The sequence below is a fragment of the Neoarius graeffei genome, chromosome 4 (genome assembly GCF_027579695.1).
Source record: "Neoarius graeffei isolate fNeoGra1 chromosome 4, fNeoGra1.pri, whole genome shotgun sequence".
NCBI lineage: Eukaryota > Metazoa > Chordata > Actinopteri > Siluriformes > Ariidae > Neoarius > Neoarius graeffei.
The window spans coordinates 89,558,255-89,580,566 of NC_083572.1; the positions used below are offsets into that span (position 1 = coordinate 89,558,255).

Genomic DNA, 22,312 nt, shown 5'->3' on the forward strand with positions numbered 1-22,312 from the left:
GGGGTTCAGTGGTTTGGTAGGGCGGAGGTCCCCCTGAGGCTGAATCTGTGCATATTTAGGGCACCCCATTAGTTATGAAACTGGTTATTAGCACTAGTTATTAGCACCAGTATAACGTAATATTTCATCTTGTTTATCACACAAGTCAGTTCAGTTATTAAAGTGGAAAAAATGTCACTGTATAAACTGTAAAAGTGTCCTCTTGATAGGCTAATCCAACCACGTTCATACTGTTCATTCACCATTCGCTAATATTTTGAACACGCATGTGAGCGATAGCTACCTTTCTTTGGGAAAAACTGAGTGACCAGTTGCCTGCCTCTCCGGTCCCTCTCAGCGTTCAGCTGCCTTTCTTTACGTTTTTGACAGCCACTCTTCATATTTAGCGATCATAGACTGTACGCACTCCACTGCTGGCTGGCTGCTGCTGCACCGCGACACAGCAGCAAGTAGCGTTGCACTGATCAGCACACAGATTTAACGCATCGCGCTTGTACCAGAACTGGACCGTACCATTTCGCAAAAGGGGGAGGGTTAAATGACTATGTTGACGAACTCAAATAGACAACCTTGTTCAATTAGCTCATTTTACCAGATGGAATATTGCATTGTTATTTCAAAAGTCTTATTAAAATCATTAAAACCATATTATCAGCCCCTTAAAGGGCCCCATGGCAGTGCTGGGCCCCTAGAATTGTTCTAACTTTTCCCCCCTGGCGGCGCCCATGCCTGTACCATCATGACAAGCAAGGCTCTCTAATACTCACCTACCATCTCAGCTTTACTTACATGAATTAGATCAGGAGTCTGTCTCTGTCTGGGCCGTAACGCCTTCAAATCCACCTTTTCAGGCTCAATGGTTTTCACTCGTCCTCTCCTTAACACTATCGGGTCTCCGATGGCACTCCCTATACAGAACCGGGACTTGTGTTTGTCCAAAAGGGCAAAGGAGCGAAACACCATGTTACAATCACGACAGCTGAACTCTGCAGAGCGTTCCATCTCACTCTCTCAAAGAACAAGTAATCAACTTTTGCTCAGATTGCTTACACACATTAATTATGCTGTTTCAGGCTGTAAACTGTTTTCAGTTTCACCAATCATCTCGCTCAAGCTGGTGAGGATTTGTTTGTTGGTTGGTTACAGTCACCATGTGAATTCAACTTAACAATGGACACTGATTTTTAAACAAGAGTCACTAAAGCTCACTTCATACAACATAAGAATTTAGCTTGCTAGGCTGCATTCTATTCTCATGTTCTGCTCCTAATAGGCTACAACTTGTCTTTGGTCCATGTTGAGCAGATTTTATTCCATAAAACCAACATTTTTTCCAATTGTGCAAACAGCTGGGTAGAAAACCAAATGGTAGACATATTTGGCAAATTGGTGCAAAATATTTATTACAATTTCTTCATTTCCTCCCCCCTCCAAGCTGCAGAAGGTTTTTTTTTTTTTGCTTTGTCTTATACAGATAAACCCATTTATGACACCTTATTATCTGCAAATAACATTAACAAAATAATCATCATCTTCCAAAACTCACAATTTTTATTCTTATATTTTTGTACAATCCACCCTGAATATCAAGGCTGCAGGAACAACATAATGCAAACAAAAAGAAAAAGAAGAAAAACAAACTATTGATGTGGGATTTTTACAGCTGTACCAACATTAAAAAAAAAAAAAAAAAATCTGTAATAAAGCCTTTTTATACCCTATCAGCAAAAACAAGGTACAAAAAAAAAATAAAAATTAAAAAAAAAAAAAATTTATGGAGATGCATAATTTCCACCAGCAGTCCCTCATGAAATACAGAACTTTTGCAGATGGACATCTACTGTTCTATCAGCTGCACACACAGAAGAGCATCTAGACTTCTCGTAACACGTTTGTGATCAGAACAAAACTTGTTTTTACAAGAGGAAAGCTCGACAGAATAAGGACTCTTTTCTAACAAGTCAATTAGAAAATCAATCAAATCATTCACTTCATAGCAATTTTGTGCCAGTGGACTCAAATTTACCTGACAAGGCTGCATTTTCCTCTAATTACCTTTCAAGTCTGAATTCATTCTTCGAAAGCAAAACAGTGAAATTGATGAAACACCATGGCTGACGACAAAAAAAAAAAAAAAAAAAAAAAAAGATGCTTCATGTCAGCATTCTGGCTTCAGGAGAATATTAGCATAATTCTTTGGGATTGAACTCGTCATAGGACGAGAAGCATTTGAAATCCTGCAAGCCCAAAATCAGATCAATTTTGTCCGTCAAATCAAATCGCACCGAGATGCTGTTTTTATTCCCCGAAGAAAACCAACCGGTCAGTGAAGCTTTCCTCTATTACTGCCTTTTCATAACGAACCGCTCTTCACTCTACGCTCGTGTAAGCTACATATCAAATCCAACGTGGTCACTTTGATCATACATTCACAAGCTTGCTCATATTTAGTTCAAAAAGCAGAGTGAGAACAGTGGAACCAGTACAGTTTGAGTCAAACACAAGAGAAGGGCTCAGAGCTTAGCTGCCAAACTGTACTTTAAAAAAAAAAAAAGAAACCCCACCCACACGACTTCTGTTGGGCTTGTGTTTTCGTGCCCTTGCTGGCTTGTGTTCATTTCTATGAGGGACTGGGAACAACGCCGCTGTTAGTGGCTCACAATGATTGATTGTTTCATCTTAACACTAATGCTACGAATTGTTTTCGCAAAAAGGAAAAAAAATATATATATTTATATATATATTTCAGAAAAGGTGTCAAAGCCATTTTATATAACATTCAGATGAAGTCATATTCCACGTTAAGTGACAGTTATAACTGGTGTTATTAGGAGTTAGTCTTTTTTTTTTTTTTTTTTCCCCAAGCAAAAACAAATCAAAAAACAAAAAATATCCGGTGGGGGATGCACGCGTGTGTGTGGCTTTAGATAGACATTTCTAGTCTGGGGAGAAAAAGGGAAAAAACATGAGACCAGGAGAGAAAAGGAAGAAAAGAAAAGCAAATCGCCTGTGTCATTTCAGTGTTCTCTCTCTCTCACACTGGGATATGACTGATGGCTCTTGTCCATGGAAACAATATATTCACTCATTTTCTTTGAAATGTAAGGTGTGATGTAAGAGAGACAGAGGGGGGGAAGAGAGAGATTGAGGAAGGAGGACAGGATTAGATTTAAAGCCACGTTAGGTATCCTCGTCGTCTGAAGTCTGGCTGCTACTGCTGGTCTCAGACTCGGAGCCTTCATCCAGGCCGGTGTTGGTGGAGTTCCTCCAGGCCAGCAGCGCCACAGCACGCGGCTTCAGGAGCACACCGTTACGCCCCAACCCGTTCTTCTTCATCTGGAACACACACAATCACAGTGAGCAAAATGTTCACATCAAACATGACTAAAGCCCTATTCGCACGGGATAAAGCATTACCTGTGGACCTCTGGTAATTCGGAATTCAAAGTCAAAGTCCTTCCCACGCCTTATAGTAACCTGGTATTCCTAGGCAGTCTCCCACTCAAGTACTAACCAGGCCCAACCTGTATGTGGCGCATCAGGCGGCGCCGATCACCGTTTCCATAGCCCTCGGCCTCTCACCTATTACATAGCTAGGGTTACAGTGGGGGGCTAGTCCTCTGGTAACCACGAGAGTTTAACTCCCCATGCACATCTGTATTGCAGCGTGCCTTGCCAGATGGCGGTAGGTACCATTTTTATGATGGTCTTTGGTATGACCCGACCGTGAATAGAACTCAAGATCTCCCGATCGAGAGGCGGACACGCTACCACTAGGCCACTAGTCGGTCCGGTAATTCGGAATAATGGAGAATGTCAGAGAATGTCTGTCTGAGTTCTTAGTCCTGTGCGAATGCGCCATGTCCGTAATTTGCCAAGTAATAATTCCGCCGCGAATTACCTACTGTGTTTCGGCAAAACACAGACGTCCAGTGGTAATACAAGTCCCGTGTGAATGCGCATGTCTGTGTTTGTAATTATTAAACGCGCGTCTCTTGTACTTTTCTGGAGTGAATAATAGAGGATACGGGCGAAATTTTGATAAACAGCATTTCGGGGCAAGTGGTAGTAGGCCTATCCCGTATTTGAACCAGATAAGCAGAAACAGCTCCAAGAAGAACTCCAAGAAGAAAGCACGAAGAATCTTCAACTGGATGGCTTGTGTGGCAGCATATGGTAAGGAGCCACGCTAACCCCCATGACACAGCAATACGAAGATATTTTGGTTAACGGAGGGAAGACAAATGTTCGTTGAGCAAAATACCCGGCTATGCGTAAACAGCGCCATAAACTGCCTGTTCACTTACATTGTCATCTCGAGACTGTTTTCATTTGCAGTGACCCCGCCTTCTCATTTTGAGAGCGTGGAGCAAACATCCCTATCATATGCGTTTCCCCTCTCTTAATTTGGATACAGTGCTATTCTTATGCCTACTGTGTTTTCATCCTACCTTATTAACGCACCATTAAATGTACTACAGTAATATGTTGGCACTTCCAACATGCTACAACTGTATTGATTGTCACAATGTCTGTAAATTCAGTGAATTACAGACTTTTGCTTATCCCGTCCGAATGCGCCACACAATAACACAGAGGTGCGGGGGTAATTGCGAATTACCAGAGGTCCATAGTTAATACTTATCCCGTGCGAATTGTACATAAGATGTTCAAATAATTCATGCTTGAGTAAAAATTCACTGCAATTTAAAAACACATCCTCTGCTCATCAGTGTAAAGTCGACCTGCTCAGTCTTCGCCTGGAACTCCTTGAGTTCGTCCTCTGTGAGGGGCTGGAAGTCATCGTTCTCGGGATACTCCTGCCAGCCCATTGCCTTAAGCAGCCTACAGAGAGGAGATGGACAGTAGACGTTATTTTACCTTTTCCGATGCACCCTAACCCTAAAGCTCAATCTGGACCCCATTCAAACTGCTGCTATTATGTAAGGAGTAAAACAATCTGGGAAATGCCGCTATAAGACAATCAATCAATCGACAACGGACTGGTGTGATTGCTTACCACCCTGAAGCATTTTATTCCTCTTCTACTACGGTTTTAAATTATCAAAACACCACATTGTACTTTGTTTGTCTGCAAAACAAGTTACAGCTTTATCTCTGACTGCTACCAGGTGAGGACACTTCCAAAATGCATAATAAGTGTTTCTTTTTTAAAAACAAATCACATTTTTAATCTAGTCATTAAAACGAGGACATTAATGCAAAGGTTTACAGTCAGCACTCCTGTCAGAGCCACTGGTACAAAGACGACACCTGACCAATCAGAATCAAGAATTCACCACTAAAAATTAGTGCTGTCAAAAATGTCGTGTTAACTTGACTCAATTTTAACGGCGATAATTTTTTTTATCGCGAGATTAACGCTCTGTGACATGATGCCACGCCCCGCACAGCCAGAGTCCTCTGCCTTCCCCCGAAGCGCCATGGTGCTCGGCTTAAGTTTTTCGTTTTCCCATCGGCGGCTCCAGCCCCACTTTGCAGTGGCTGTGACAAGACGTGTTATGCTCTGCAATAAAAAAAAAAAAAAAAAAAAAAAAAAAAAAAAAAAAACCATTGGTACAACCAGTGTTCGAACTATGCCGATATTTTCGGGGGGTCCCTTATTTTCCCTTGGGGGGCGGGGGGGGGGGGGGGGGGGGTGCTTGCGCTTGTCTCAGAGCGCGGCTCTCCACCGCGCGCTCACTTCGGATATGCAAATACTTCCCGTTACACACGATTGCTATGTCAATAAACATTTTGCCAATATTTTAGAGACCCCCCCCAACATTTCCCAAATCATGTTTTCAAGGGATCTCATGTCTGTTTCAGGGGATCTCGGATCCCCCGTGTACCCCCGTAGTTCGAACGGTGAGCAAGCCCATTCACTTTTTTATGCTGATAAGAGAATTACAATGGTTTTTCATGTGACAAAAATGTGCGATTAAATTGCGATTAATCGTGAGTTAACTGACAGTCGCGACATTAATCGCGATTAAATATTTTAATCGCTTGACAGCACTACTAAAAAGACATAATTTTACATATAAAATACTGTAAATAAGCTGCACTGGCTGCTTTTGCAACTTCTTCCGTCACTCTGGATAATAAAAAGCATGATGGTTTTACTATTCTCTCCTACTAGCTGCACTCTAACGATTATTTTACATCTGTCTTTAGTGCCCGTGAACACATGCAACCACTTCCATCTGCAGTGGTATCAGAACCGACACCCTCTAGCCCCACGCTGTCAGATGTGAGGCTTAGTACCGAGGTGGTGCTAGGTTCTCTGCTTCCACTTGATACCAACAAGGCCACTACTTAATAGACTGCACGACAAATCATGCCATCGCTCACCCAGCTATTCGACTCATCACTTTGCCATGGCACTCTGCCAGATGATTGGAAGCTCGCAAATATTATTCCAGTACACAATAAAGGAGAAGGGGGGGAATAAATAAATAATAAACCCCACATGTTGAACATTACCACCCAGTCACATTGCTGTCAATTTTCTCTAAGGTCCTTGAACGTTGCGTGCTCAGGAAAACACGGGACCATCTGCTTCATCTGATCAACAGCACTCAGCATGGTTTGATCCCTGAAAAATCGTGCACCACTGAGTTACGTGAAGTTCTTGATTACAGTTGGTGCATTGTTGGACGCTGGGATAGATATATATGGACATGTCAAAAGCGTTTGACAAGATCAACAAGCTGCACAGCTGTTTTCACATCTCTGGCAACTTGTGCCGCTTTTCCACTACCAACGCGGCTGAGTTGGGCTGAGGCGTGCCGTGCTGAGTTGGGCCGAGTCGAGCTGAGTGGGGCTGTTGGAGTTGCATTTCGACTACAACCGCGCTGAACCGTGCTGGCTGGAAGTGGGTGGACACATTGGGTGGAGTTAGCGAAAGTGGGTGGACGTCACGTGATGTCGTTAGGCGGCGCAAACTGTGACATCAGTGACCTTTTAAGCGGTAGTCTCACGACCCGGATAGTAAACAATAAACATGGAGGACATGGAGTCGTTAGTGTTGTTGGTCTTGGTGCTGTGGCTTGTTGTCACCGACAACGCCAACAGATACTGGCAAGAGCGTATAGATGAGGCGAGGCGCATAAGGCTTCATAATTCTCGTAATTCTTCTTCTTCCGGGTTTACGGTGTTTACAGATCCCAGCGTGCTCGTGGGGCGTGTGGGCATGTGAAGACAGTCCTCCTCACCAATCAGTGCACAGGGGAGTGTCTCCTCACGCCCCTAGCCCCACTCGGCTCGGCTCGCTTCAGCCCTACTCCAAAACTCTGCGAGTTTTGGGTGCTGAGTTGGGCTGAAGCGAGCTGAGTCGTGCTGCTCTGAGGTAGTCGAAACGCGAGCCGTGTCAGGCTGAAGTGAGCTGAAAAAGGGTAGTGGAAAAGGGCCATTGGTTTCGCTTATATTTGCAGGATCAAAAGACAACGCGTCACCGTTCTTGGGTCCACTTCCCCTGAAGCGCCAGGTGTCCCACAGGGATCTATATTTGGCCCGATACAGTTTCTGCTTTATGTTAACGATCTGCTGGATGTCGTGGAACACCAAGGTTGCCTGTTTTGCACATGATACAAAATCGTTTAGGCGCATTGATTCCATCTCTGATAGCGCCTTACTACAGAGCGACCTTATTAACTTGGAGAACTGGTATGCTTCATCTGGCTTAACGGTCAACCAAGAAAAGTGCAAATGTCAGCGAATCACAAGGAAAGTCACATCTGTTCAGTACCCTTACAAGAGCAACAGAACGGCCCTGACAATCACCTCAGTGGAGCAAGATCTTGGCGTCTGGGTGTCAAGTGAACTGACGTGGTCAAAACATGTAATGGAAAAGCGTGCAGAGGCTAACAAGCCATTCGGTTTCCTGCGCAGATGTGCTCAGAGAGCTATACGGACAGACTCGTCGCCATTAACCTTTTGCCAGTTTGCTTTTGGTATGAGTTTTTGGACAAGGTATTCTTTTTTTAAGGTCATAAATGGCATTGTAACAATCTCATCTGATGTTTTACCCAGTCGTTTGATACCAGCTAGATCTACTGCAAATCCCAACGCAATTTCTTTCCGTCCTTGTAAGCGTAGAACTGTGACATACTAATACTCATTTTTCATGAGAACCACTAGAATTTGGAACTCTCTTCCTGAACATTAGGTTAAGCCAGGTTTCTCGCAGTTTAAATTCTTGTTACAAGCTTATGATCATGAAGCACTTTTCTCTGTGTATAATGTAGAAGACCCGCGTTCATGGAAAACTGTGTGAAATGCAACAAGTCACTTATCCTTACCAGCCCCATTACCTGTTGTTTTTAGATGAATGTCCAGATTTTTTCTATTATTGCATTTTAATTCATTAGCATATCTATCCATCTTCTTTTGTTTTATTAACCAGGTCCACAGTAAACACCGTAAACTGTTGTGGTTACCCTGCCTGCGTGTAATCATACTTATTTTGTTTTCTTGTACGTTATTTTCCATGCATGTTATCAAAGCAAAGCTCAATTTAAAAAAAATAGTAATATTATAAAATTGTAGTGACAAATTTGTAGTTCAGTCATTCTGCCACTTTCAATCTATTCCACATCCATCCATTATCTCTAGCCGCTTTATCCTGTTCTACAGGGTCGCAGGCAAGCTGGAGCCTATCCCAGCTGACTACGGGCGAGAGGCGGGGTACACCCTGGACAAGTCGCCAGGTCATCACAGGGCTGACACATAGACAACCATTCACACTCACATTCACACCTACGGTCAATTTATGGCCCTTTTCCACTACCCTTTTTCAGCTCACTTCAGCTTGCTTCAGCCCGACACGGCTCGCGTTTCGACTACCAAAAACCAGCACGACTCGGCTCGTTTCAGCCCTGCTTAGCCCCTAAAACTCGCACCGTTTTGGAGTGGGGCTGAAGCGAGCCAAACCGTGCCGAGTGAGGCTGGGGGCGTGAGCAGACACTCCCCTGTGCACTGATTGGTGAGGAGGAGTGTCCTCACATGCCCACACACGCCCCGCGAGCGCGCTGGGATCTGTAAACACCGTAAACCCGGAAGAAGAAGAATTACGAATTACGAGAATTTCTGAAGCCTTATGCGCCTCGCCTCATCTATACGCTCTTGCCAGTATCTGTCTGCGTTGTCCGTGACAACAAGCCACAGCACCGAGACCAGCAACACTAACGACTCCATGTCCTCCATGTTTATTGTTTACTATTCGGGTCGCGAGACTACCGCTTAAAAGATCACTGAATCAGTGACATACAGAGCATCGTGGACGAGTTCGCGGAGCGCAAGGCTCGTCGTATGCCCTTCAAATAATGCGCGCAGTAGGCTATTGATGTTTTATTATGAGCCATGTACAGTATGTCGCCTAATGTTTTTTTTTGTTTCTGAGTTACATGTTCGTTTGAAGGACTTAATGTACAAAATAACATAGTTGCACCCCTTAGTGTTGAAATTGGTAAACACAGTGAATTCAGTGAGGTTTGCACCGCCCTCCTTTTATTTCTGACTCTTCCTGTCACCGTTGCAACCTCTGAGCGCTCATTCGTATGCCCTTCAAATAATGAACGCGGTAGGCTATTGATGTTTTATTATGAGCCATGTACAGTATCCTAATGTTTTTTATTTCTGAGTTACATGTTCGTTTGAAGGACTTGATGTACTAAATAACATAGTTGCACCCGGTAGTGTTGAAATTGGTAAACACCGCAGTTGCAGACATTTTGTAGCCTAAAATTATGTTATGATAAGCTTTAATAAAGGGCCCGGTCATTTGCCCCGGCCCGACTCTGACTTGTTCCGCCACTGTCACTGATGTCACTGTTTGCGCTGCTTAACGACATCACGTGACGTCCACCCACTTTCGCTAACTCCACCCAATGTGTCCACCCACTTCCAGCCAGCACGGTTCAGCGCGGTTGTAGTCGAAATGCAACTCCAACAGCCCCGCTCAGCTCGACTCAGCTCGACTCGGCACGGCACGGCTCAGCCGCGTTTGTAGTGGAAAAGCGGCATTAGAGTCACCAGTTAACCTAACCTGCATGTCTTTTGGACTGTGGGGGAAACCGGAGCACCCGGAGGAAACCCACGCGGACACGGGGAGAACATGCAAACTCCGCACAGAAAGGCCCTCGCCGGCTACAGGGCTCGAACCCAGAACCTTCTTGTTGTGAGGCGACAGTGCTAACCACGACACCACCGTGCCACCCTCTATTCCACATACATCTAGATTTAATAATTTAAAAACACCCAACAACTGAGTGAAGCAATAACATTTAAAGAATTCAGGACTTTCCAACGAGTGCCAGCAAACAAACAGCACAAATTCAGCTATTTTAAAATCTCCTACTCTCTTAAATGACCTCGTATCTCTGATGAACACAAAAACCACAGAGGGAATGTAGGGGAATTATTCATAAGTAGACACTGCTACTTATTTTATACATTTGCTAAAAGCAACTACTAACACAACAAAAAGGTACTGTTGACAGAGATGCTGGGAAAATAATAAATAAATGCACACACATGTAAATCAACATGGATCCCAGGCCTACAGGTATGCACTGCAATTAAAATAATGATGCCAGTGAATGTGACCTCTCTCTCTGTGTGTGTGTGTGTGTGTGTGTGTGTGCGTGCGCTGACCGGTGTTCGGCCTCCAGTGAGCTGGATAGGTGCTCAGTATCTGAGTCACTAAGAGAGTGAGACATGCCGTTCTCGTGGCTTTCCCCATACTCTTTAGGCTCAGGAGTACTGCTCTCTCCCTGAAAAACAAAAAACACACACACACACCCCTTTAACACACCAAAAACAGACTATAGTCCACTTGCATGTGACGTCACAGCCGATCCAGATTGTAAACAGACGCCATCTTGTCGGTCAAACGCCATATTTCCGCCATCGCAATTTACCGACACTGACTTTCGTTGTTTTTCACCCAAATCTGCAAATATTACCGTGCCACAATGCCGGAGAGTTGTATGGCATATAAATGCCACAACAGGAGAGGTCAGAAATCGGGAAGAAAGTTTCATAGGCTGCCACGGGACCCTGACAGGCGTGCAAAATGGATTGCTGCTATTAGGTATACCATATATACAGTAATAGTGATAGACTACTGATACTTGATTTAACTGATAATATAAAATATTCAACCATAATGGGCTGGTCAGTGCTATACTAGATACTACTGATATATCCAGTATCAGTACTAGTACTCAATACTTAAGTGACTTACCTGTCCAATGAGGATTGTTATTTTCTTGTTTACAAGATGCCACATCTGAGGGTGGCTGACAAATCCTGAATTTCTGTAAAGATAACTGTCCAGAGATTTATAAGCACACAGTGCTTCACCACTGAACAGCGAGGGAAAGTCAATGAGGTAATTATACACATCTGGGTATTCCACCTCTGGCAGTTCAATATCCACTGACACGGTCATGAAAACTACGTCCGGTAATCGATAAAGGTCACTAATCTGTAGGTCGTTTATTTTAGACATATATCTAATTATCTGTTCATTAGAAAAATGAGCCGTGTAGTCCGTCGGTTGAAATTGATCCATTTTGTACACGAGTGCAGCAATATTCAGCTGTCTTGTTGACCGACAACATGGCGGCTGTTTACATTCCAGCCGGGATTCGGTCACGTGACTGCAAGAGCTCCATACTCACTCAATCTCTTGTCTATGACACCAATGCTTCAGTCATATTAAACAACTTCTTGAGTCCACAAAGCTGCCACAATTTCAATAAAAGATGTCAATATGAGAGGACAGGTCAACACTGTACAGGATAAACCCGCGTTTCATCATATTTCAGTCTCATCTCCTTAAAATGAAAAAAATAATTAAAAAATAAATAAAATTCCACAGTCCCACTTAGGGTTGTAGCAAAGACTGTTTATGAACATAATTCAACCACGCACCATAACGCTATTCTGAGAGATTTCAGTTCCACTCACAGAACCCAAATCAGTTACACTGCATTAAAAAGTAGTTTTAAAACTAGTCAGATTTTAGTCAGCGTTATTTAAACTTAAGTTTTAGATTAAATCCATTCAATTTAACTGACAAGTCATTTAGGCTCTTAATTTTAATAGCTAAATAATAAACAATAATTCTTGTTCATAATGTTTGATCATCTCCATTTTGAATTTAAAACCCTTCTCTGTAAACCAAAGGGCTCAAAAATCAATGCTAAAATGTTCTGTTGCAAATTAAATTTGCGCTGTATAGTTAGTAATCTCGCACCTATAAAGCTGAGCAACATCTCAACACACAAAAACCTTATTTAGTTTACCGCTGATTTACCGTTACCCGTCTTTGTAGTCTCTCCTTGGGATGCAAATGAAGTAGAGAAACGAACCAACTATGCCGGAACTCTGGTAAAATGCAACTGAATTGCAATATGTGCATTACAGACTAGGGATGTCCCGATCCGATCACGTGATCGGAAATCGGGCCCGATCACATGGTTTCAGACTCGATCGGAATCGGGCATTGCCTCCCGATCAGGGATCGGATATATATCTATATAATATATTCTCATTTTTAACACATCAATAGCTATGCGTTGGCACAGAGTGAGACCAGACCTCTTGTCTCAACACAGCAACATCAACGCGTGCGGCATGACATCACTTTGTAGCGGAGACGCTATTGGTTCTTGGCTGCCTGTTGCCGGCAAAGTTGAACACGGAAGCAGTTCGAAGCGGAAAGCAAAGCATGAGATCATTTTTTTTTTCGTTGGATGACAAAAGAAACGGGCTCAAACCTGAAAGGGTAGAAATGCTTGTTTTCATCAAGAAAAACGTTAATTTCCTTAATTGAAATTACTGTACACCACTGTGAGATGCGTTCTTAAAAGCAAATTACCGGCACTGTGGCACTTTATTTATTTTTTTTATTTGTTTACATTCCTGCCAGGTATTTTAAGGTTATTTTTTTAAATTTGTTATTTATTGTTCAAACTGCCTCACGTAAGTGCTCTGTTTGCTAACGGAGTTGTTGGATGTTAAAATAAGGTGTTAAATAAAAAATGAGGAACATCCTGGATCCGTTTCTTTCCTCGTCTTTATTTTTTTATGGATTATAAGAAGTATCGGATCGGGACTCGGTATCGGCAGATACTCAAAATCAAATGATCGGTATCGGATCGGAGGGCAAAAAAACCTGATCGGGACATCCCTATTACAGACATAAAGAACCCTGTCAAGTTTTGTGAAATTCCTCCAAAAATTGAGAGGAGTCGATTTCAGAAGGTGAGTACCCTTCCTGGGACAGACATTGCCACGACATAATCCCCCTTCGGGCTTTTCAGCCAGCGGAGAATAATAAAAATTGAGGGAAGTTGATTTCAGAAAGCAAGCACACGTTGATGAAATTGCCAAAAAAAAAAAAAAAGTTTGTGAATAATCAAGGGCATAACTCTGGTAAAATTTGCCCAAATTAAATGAAATTTCAATATGTGTATAACTGTTATATAACAAAGCCTTTTGCCAAGTTTGGTGAAATTCCAACACAAATTGTGAGAGGAGTTGATTTCAGAAGAACAAACACTCTCATGAAATTGTCAGTTATTTTATCAAGGGTCAAAACTCTGATCAAACTTTCACAAACGAAATTAAATCACAATATGCGTATTACCGTCATATAACAAGGCATTTCGCCAAGCTTCGAGAAATTAGTCCAAAAATTGTGAGAGGAGTTGATTTCAGAAGGCAAGCACACCTTCATGAAATTGTCAAAGTACAAGGTTGTTAATCAAGGGCCACGAACAAAATGTGTACTGAATGACATATAACAAAGTCTTTTGCCTAGTTTTGAGAAATTTGTCCAAAAATTGTGAGAGAAGTTGATTTCAGAAGGTGAGCACCCTTCCTGGGATGGACGGAAATCATCACGACATACACAACCGCCCCCTTTTGAGCATTTCAGCCAGCAGGGCATAATTAGTGAACTCTCTACACAGGAAGACACACACACACAAAGAAGGAGGCGGCACGGAAAGGCTGTGTGCGTGCGCGTGTCAAAAAGCACCCAAATAGGGACAACAGCATCCCATGCTGCTTTATATCCTCACCTCTGTTGGAGCTCCAGGGCTGTGGCAGCTGCTCACCTCTCCATTCCTCTCGTCCTTCAGTCCACGCAGGAACTCGCTCTTACGGTCTGTGCCACGCCGCATCAGCTTCAGCCGAGGAGGAGTGATGTCTATGGGAGGAGTAGTGCTGGATGGTGGCTGCGAGACAGAACAGAAAGAGACGAAGTCAGAAATCAGCGGTGGTTATAACGTTCTTTATCTTGCCATATACAACTGGCACCAAAAGCATGGTCTGAACGCAGTGCTATTTTCTCAGTGAACGCACGTCCACACTGCAGATCTCACCTCTTTTGGAGTGCCATGGGATGGTGCGTTGACCGGGGTCAGAGGTTTGGTCACAGACACAGGGCTGGTGAAGGCTGAATCCCGACCAGAAAAATGCAAACCCACTTTAGTTTCCCTTCCATTGGGTTTCCAAGGGCCAGTCTGAAGACCACAGAAGAGAAGGAACTAGAGCATCTGACCACTGACATAAGTAATAAGAATATTAAAAAGAGGTCCAGCAAGTGATTGGCAACTCAAAATTAATGTGAACTTCAATGGCATTCGGAACTTGTATGCAAGTTTAAATTTATTTTATTAAAATGTAAGTCCATACACTGCTGCTTGACTCTTCCTGGTAGTGAGTCCTTTGTTTCACATCTACATTCGAGGAACTGACTCAGCAGCAGTGTGTCTTAAAAAATAGCTGGCCCTGACAGTAACTACCAGGTCCCTGTCCCAACAGATGAACGGTCATTTGTGTTATTTTTTTTTATTTTAATGCAAGAACGCCAATTTTCAAATATCAATGCATGATGCATCTTGTGTTAGTTATTCTGGTAATAATTATGTTTTTTTTCTCCTCTGTTGTTGGTGAGTGCACGAAGGTGCCATGGGTATTTTATGCACGCACATGTCTATGAACGATGATGAGAGATGCTACCCGGCCTGTAACATATTCCCAGATTCTAACAACCCTGGGTGTGGTGGTGCAGGTGCTTCATGGTGTTCACTAAATATTTAAATGTAGCTGTAGCATGCATTAACTTTAGAGAACGACGATTTCCCACCACATCAGAAGGACATGCCAAATCGGCTCATGCTTGACTTGCAAGCGACGTCAAAGCAAAATAGAAACCCGGATGTCGGCCATGTTGGTGGATCTACAAATGCGGGATCAAGCGACACTCCATACAAAACATCCACAGCTTTAAGCGTTCTTTTAGCCCTGCCACATCTTTGTGCTGTATATGGTTGTGGTCACAACAGTACTTGTGACCTTGGTATGTTTTGATTTTTTAAAGAATTCCGTCCGCGAGTCAGAAAGCGGGCGAGGAAACTCCGAGGCTTAGTACAGAGAGGAGATGAGCACGGCTGAACAACATCGGCAGGGCTGATCGAACGGGCTAAAACCAAAGCAGCTCGTGTTTGCAGTCACCATTTTATCTCAGGTGAGATTCAAAAGCTCTCAATAACATGGAAGAATTTTCTTTTGTGCTGCTAGAATTTTGCTATAAAATGAGCGTTCTCTTGTCGTGGTTCACTCGGTCGTTGTTATAATTTTCTCATCTCATCATCTTTAGCCGCTTTATCCTGTCCTACAGGGTCACGGGCAAGCTGGAGCCTATCCCAGCTGACTACGGGTGAAAGGCGGGGTACACCCTGGACAAGCCGCCAGGTCATCACAGGGCTGACACAGAGACACAGACAACCATTCACACTCACATTCACACCTACGGTCAATTTAGAGTCACCAGTTAACCTAACCTGCATGTCTTTGGACTGTGGGGGAAACCGGAGCACCCGGAGGACACGGGGAGAACATGCAAACTCCGCACAGGAAGGCCCTCGCCGGCCACGGGGCTCGAACCCGGACCTTCTTGCTGTGAGGCGACAGCGCTAACCACTACACCACCGTGCCGCCTGTTATAATTTTAACACATGTATTACTATTTCGCTTCTAGGAGCGCCAGCAAAATTATATGATCGAAACGATCCAGACTGGGCACCCAGTCAGAAAACGGGCTGTGTTTCGTCCAAGGTCGGACTTGATTCTTCGGCAGCCAAACCAGACAGAACGCGATATCTGGGTACTCGATGGTCGATAGAAGCGTCTTAGGCCAAAAAAAAAAAAAAGTGTGTTTCCGGTAACATTAAATACGGTTGGTAGGTAGGAAAAAGGTTTTTTTTCTTAATTTTTTTTTTTTTATTTTGTTCGAAAAAATTAACACAAGCAAACATCTTACAAAATAGTATTTTGGCACAGAATCCTTTATACCACACATCATAATAAAATAAGTGTTTTAAATCTTTAAACGAATAAAAAAATATATATATCGCGAGAGTTCGAGTTATGATCTACGGAAGCGTATTGCAAGTGGTAAGTGATGTGCGCTAGAATCACACACAGCGGCTCAGTCCCGAATCACAGCTTGTTCACTTCACTCGCGTGCTCTGTGAGCTGCGCAGGGCCGGAGTGCGCACCCTCCAGAGGGCACTCGCTGTTCAGGGCGGAGTGATTTGGAGCGCAGGATGCCTGCGGAGCCGAGCGTATCCGTGTATTGGTGTTGCTGTGTGCACGCGAATCGTTTTAAAAACGTTAATCTGATGATCCGCTGATACGGTCTAATGTAATCATGGGCATAGACACAGACAACCATTCACACTCACATTCACACCTACGGTCAATTTAGAGTCACCAGTTAACCTAACCTGCATGTCTTTGGACTGTGGGGGAAACCGGAGCACCCGGAGGAAACCCACGCAGACACGGGGAGAACATGCAAACTCCACACAGAAAGGCCCTCACCGGCCACGGGGCTCGAACCCGGACCTTCTTGCTGTGAGGCGACAGCGCTAACCGCTACACCACTGTGCCGCCTCACAGGGTACCAATAGCAAGTGAAGGGGGGAAAAAAAAAAATGCTCGTTTTAGGCTCAGTGTTCACCGACACCGGAGACCTTTCAGTATTTTCTCCTGTCTTATGAGCAGCCAATATGTTTGTTTATCCTTAGACCATGTCCTCAAAGGTTCTGTTATATTAACAGTGAAGTACCTTAGTTGGGGCAGTAGCAGGTTTGGGAACCAGGTTCTTGTAGACACTGGGTCCAGTGATGGGGACTTTGGAGCCGTTGGCAGGCAGCGGACCGGCACTAGCAAAACCAGCAGAGAATGCAGCACTGGGGTCCTCCTTAGACACTTTCTTAATGACCAGCATCTTCGACATAGTCTGCTTAGCGCTGGGAGGATTCTCTGAAGAACAGGAAAGACAAGTTTGAATGCTTTATCTATAAGCATTACAAGCATGCATGTGTGGGGCATCACAAAAAACCTTTCAAGTTTCACAGAACATGTACACGAAACATGTTTCCTTACCCCACACGCCTGCTGGAGTTCCCACAGCGCGAGCCTGACTCACTGCCTTTCCAGTCGTCTCTGGATTCAGGGAGGGCTACATTGTACACACACAGAATTCATAAATACTCCTTAAAATATTCATCAAACAAGAACTGAACTCTCATTCCAGAAAATACTCACAAAATCCTCTTCAACAAACTTAAGCTTGTCCTCATTGCGCTCCTCATCAGAGTAACGGTCCTGGAAGGGAGCGCCTTTGCGTGGATGGAAGTTGCCGTTGCGTTGCCGATGGCCACCCTGCCGGTCCCTGTCTCCTCCGCCGCGTTTGGCATGGCGCCCATGGTGATGGTGAGGGCCCTCTTGACCGCGTGGGGCCCCATGCCAGCTGGGGGTCTCCTTCCAGCCATGTCCACTACCCAAACCTCCCTGATTGCCCTTAGCGACGCCAGAGTCCACAGAGTCGTGCCTCAGCAAAGACGGCTGGAGCCACCCATCACCTGAGACAGGCGCAGAACATTCAGCAACAGATAGTGATTAGATCAGAAGTATAAGCAAAGAATTCTTTTGGTTGGAAGCGAGTGAGCAGTGCGTGCTCGTTTTACCTGACGGAGCACGGAGCAGATCGTTGTTGAAGAAGCCGTCGGAGGAGTTGTGTCTACGGCGGCTCACTCCCGGCCGGCCGTCTCCACGAGCACAGTGCTCACCATGCTTCTCAAGAGGGGCTGCAGGGGACTGCGACAAAACATGCTCATGACTCACTCATCTGACTGATCCTCATTAGCATATAGATTGGTGTTGGGTCGAAACTTAACACTGTGCGAAGTGCACACTTTCATTTAAAGCTCATCGGCAACAGTTTTAATTTTATGCACATTTGAAACTTTATATGTTAAAAAAAAAAAACCCTCTGTAATTTTCTTCTGGTCCCAAGAAGTATTGTTAATAAGTAATAATTTAAATAAGTTAGAAATTCGCCACGATCCGCGCTGTCGGCTATTTTCGTGACCACTCGGCACGTGACGCCATTTAAGCCAAACAAACCGCTTGAGTTGAATCCACTTCCGTTTACTTACGTTGCTATTCGGCTTGAGTGCACACGTGCGTTCAGGAATTTCCAAAGAAAAAAATATGCCTTATTGTTGTGCAGTGAACTGTAACAACGGGACTGGTTCAGGAAGAAGTTTTTATTTTTTTCCGAGAGAGGAGACGAGGCGGAGCGAGAGGGTTGGCTTTTTCCGGAAGAGGAGATGAGACAGAGAGAGTGGATTGTGCGTGTGAAGCCAGAGGGTTATTTTTTTCCGGAAGAGGAGACGAGACAGAGAGTGTGGATTGTGCGCGTGAAACAAAATCAAGCAGTCAAAGAAGAAACAGAGCAGCAACGCTCAAGCAAAAAGGAGAAGACTGGAGGTAAACATTTTACTAGTCAAGAATCCTGAGGGATCCTGTACAATCATTGTGGAAATGAGACAAAGGGATATTTCCTCGCTTAGAGTAGGCTATAAATAGTATAATGCCGCGGATGGCAGGCTAATGTGGCCTACCGGCGCACTGTCCAGTAATCGTTCCCAATATCCACTAGGGAGGGCGGTTTAATTATTCTTCAAAAGGGCTCTTATTTAGTATTACGACGAAAGTAGGAATTTATCATAACTACCAGGATAAATAGTTTGGGTGCGAGTCTTGTTGAGGTCCGGGGTCACCGCGATCAGAGTCGGCCGAGTCGCTGTCCGATTCCGAGGCCGCACGGTCAAACCAGTGAGCCACATTCACCGATTGCTTCGCAACGGCCATCGGTTCATACATATATGGTTTCACCTCTCGATATTCTATTTGGAGAGTTCCCACTTCAAAATCGCTATCGCTTTCAGACACTTTCCACAACCTCTCACGACCAAAGTCTGTACACGTGTGCTCGGTTCGCAGGTAAACACAGAGCTGCTCCCAGTCTGTTTGCCTTAAATGACGTCATGATGACGGTCCCCTGGCGGTAAAAGCGCACATAAGTGAGGTGTAAACAAACCTTCAGAACTTGGGCAAAACAGTATATTTTAACCGTTTTATCCAATTTTAGGGTGCAAATTAGACACCAGGAAAACTGAATTCGCTTTTTGGGTCGTTATTCTAGACAATAAAAGTTGATATTCTACGTTTCACCTCCGACCGTTGCCTATGACCTTTAAAACAGATGTAGACTGGTAGAGGACAATCAAGCTATAGAGCGAACTCTGCTCATGTTATCGATGAGTAACTTCGTTCGGATTGGTATGGTATATTCAGAGATTTGGCATTTGACTACGTCAAATGTTATGACAAGGTATGGAGACTCGCTATTCCAAGATAATCTCTAGTAAACTAACTAGCGGTTGAACATGGGGACAACCGCAAGCTGGTCTAGTGGTTGGCGTGTCCGCCTCTCGATTGGGAGATTGCGAGTTCTACTCACGGTCGGGTCATACCAAAGACCATCATAAAACTGGCACCTACTGCCGTCTGGCAAGGCACGCTGCAATACAGATGCGAGTGGGGAGTCAAATTCTCGCGGTTACTAGAGGACCAGCCCCCCACTGTAACCCTAAGCTATGTAATAGGCGAGAGGCCGAGGGCTACGGAAACGGAGATCGGTACTGCCCTATGCGCCACATGGCATGGGAAGGACTTTGATTTGAACATGGGGACACTTCCTAGTTGCGTCTTCAAAAAACGCTAGCATTTTTGTTGAGGGTAAACATGTAGAAAGATTTAGAAATTTCCTCGACATTAGACAAAGATTAAATTACAGGTTAATTTCCGCTTTCATCCGAGTCCTCTTTTTCTGCTAATATCCCTACTCATTAAGTTTACATAACTCCTTACTCCTGCATTTCCATGCATCTTTAGATCAAACACCCCCAACAATAAATATGCATAAAAGTACAGTTTGCTCTTCACCTTGGCAGGCTGAGGCGTGGAGAAGTTAAGCCAGGCAGGAACAAAGTCATGCTGCGCCATTTAGGTCCAGTGTCTCCCGTCAGTGGATTGAGGCATGAAACCTCATGGCCTGAACTGTCAGAACAGGAAAACAAACCCAAGATGTACACAAAGTGGAGGAAGAAGGAAGAAAAGAAAAAAAAAAAAACACCAAATTGAAGAGAGTATAAGGAAAGCACACAACCAATTCTGTTCATCGTTATTAATAAATACTGAACCTTGAAGCCTGTTTGGCATTTAGCCTTAAAGAGTCGCATGCGATCAATAATGACTGCATGTATTGATTTCACTGTTGGGTTATAATTAAACATGTCATGAATTTTGCTAGGGCTTCTTGAACAATTCAGTACATTTTAATTATTTTGGGGTTTCCGCCCACAGATTCTCTCTTTAAAATTAGTCTTGGCCAATTCCCATCCACCAATCAGATCTCCCCCATCATATGGTAGGGTGAAGGCGAGCCCATGCTTCCTCGGACACGCATGAAACCAGCCATCCACAGATTTTTCCAACTGCTATACCACAGGGTGGCATAACGCAGCGTTTTCCCAATTTTGCTCGATTGGATTCCCAGCCACGGATGGCTGCGACACGTCAGGATTTTAACTTGCAATCTCCAGACGATACGATAAACACTTTTCCATTGCTCAACAATTTCGGCTTTTTCAATAAACAGCAGTTTTTAATAAATTATTGTGCATTAAACTGAAGACTCTCCGTTGGTAATGTCCAACTACCTTTTCGCATATTGTCATAACTGGGGCTAAATAATCCATTTCCCTTTCACATTCAAGGACAAAAACTTAAAGGAACAGTCCACCGTACTTCCATAATGACATGTTCTTCTCTGAATTGAGACGAGCTGATCCGTACCTCTCCGAGCTTTGTGCGACCTCCCAGTCAGTCAGACACGCTGTTACTCCTGTTAGCAATGTAGCTAGGCTCAGCATGGCCAATGGTATTTTTTGGGGCTGTAGTTAGATGCGACCAAACTCTTCCACGTTTTTCCTGTTTACATAGGTTTATATGACCAGTGATATGAAACAAGTTCAGTTACACAAATTGAAACGTGGCGATTTTCTATGCTATGGAAAGTCCGCACTAAACAGGAAAAACAGGAAAAACGCGGAAGAGTTTGGTCGCATCTAACTACAGCCCCAAAAAATACCATTGGCCATACTGAGCCTAGCTACATTGCTAACAGGAGTAACAGCGCGTCTGACTGACTGGGAGGTCGCGCAAAGCTCGGAGAGGTACGGATCAGCTCGTCTCAATTCAGAGAAGAACATATTTCATTATGGAAGTACAGTGGACTGTTCCTTTAAACCATACTGTGCGCAAAAGTCTTATGGTACGTTCAGACCACCAAAAGCAGCGAGTGTGTCAAAGCAACCAGAAGGAGTTCATTTTCTATGAGAATCAGTGTCTATCGGCGACGAGATGAATGATTGTTGATGGCACATCTTGGACGGTGCGGGTATCAGAATGATGCTGAAGTCAGGGCACTGTTAGGTTAACAAGCCATGATGCAGTTTGGCAGCAACCAATTGATTTTAGGTGTTGCGCTCCAAAGAATACTAGAGAACAAAAGTTGTGTAAATTTTTAGTGATGGTCAAAAGGTTCCCAAGTACAATGGAGGAGAAATTGTGGCGGTAGGTTTCCCCCATTATTTAGGATATCTTCCTGTTCGCAACATTTTCACTCGAGAACGCTTGTTCTTAAACGGAAACGCACCTCATTAGCACAAATCACCACCAACCTGGCCTGAGTTTCCCAAAAGCATCGTGGCAAAGAGCCAAGGTTTTTTCTAGAAAAATTTAGTATGAGGGCGCTCACCATGGTGAGGGAGCGAAGCGGGGGGAATGGTGCCGGTTGTCCATCCCCCCCTCC

At 44.1% G+C, this 22,312-nt stretch overlaps 2 protein-coding genes across 2 annotated transcripts in view; both read right to left on the reverse strand.

The window, feature by feature from the left end:
- ccdc17 (coiled-coil domain containing 17) overlaps window positions 1-1,002 on the reverse strand; it is a 28,204-nt gene extending 27,202 nt beyond the window's left edge. Inside the window, exon 1 of the mRNA XM_060918353.1 lies at window positions 790-1,002. Within this exon, the coding sequence (XP_060774336.1) occupies window positions 790-1,002 (213 nt within the window). The remainder of the gene's footprint in view (window positions 1-789) is intronic.
- A 375-nt stretch (window positions 1,003-1,377) lies between these two features.
- The window catches only part of gpbp1l1 (GC-rich promoter binding protein 1-like 1), a 36,045-nt gene continuing 15,110 nt past the window's right edge, over window positions 1,378-22,312 (reverse strand). The window contains exons 3-12 of the mRNA XM_060919976.1: window positions 20,383-20,496; window positions 18,057-18,186; window positions 17,635-17,951; window positions 17,473-17,548; window positions 17,153-17,349; window positions 14,400-14,540; window positions 14,097-14,252; window positions 10,657-10,775; window positions 4,746-4,845; window positions 1,378-3,336 (exon numbers count right to left, since the gene is read on the reverse strand). Of these exons, the coding sequence (XP_060775959.1) occupies window positions 3,181-3,336; window positions 4,746-4,845; window positions 10,657-10,775; window positions 14,097-14,252; window positions 14,400-14,540; window positions 17,153-17,349; window positions 17,473-17,548; window positions 17,635-17,951; window positions 18,057-18,186; window positions 20,383-20,442 (1,452 nt within the window). The 5' untranslated portion in view covers window positions 20,443-20,496 and the 3' untranslated portion in view covers window positions 1,378-3,180. The remainder of the gene's footprint in view (window positions 3,337-4,745; window positions 4,846-10,656; window positions 10,776-14,096; window positions 14,253-14,399; window positions 14,541-17,152; window positions 17,350-17,472; window positions 17,549-17,634; window positions 17,952-18,056; window positions 18,187-20,382; window positions 20,497-22,312) is intronic.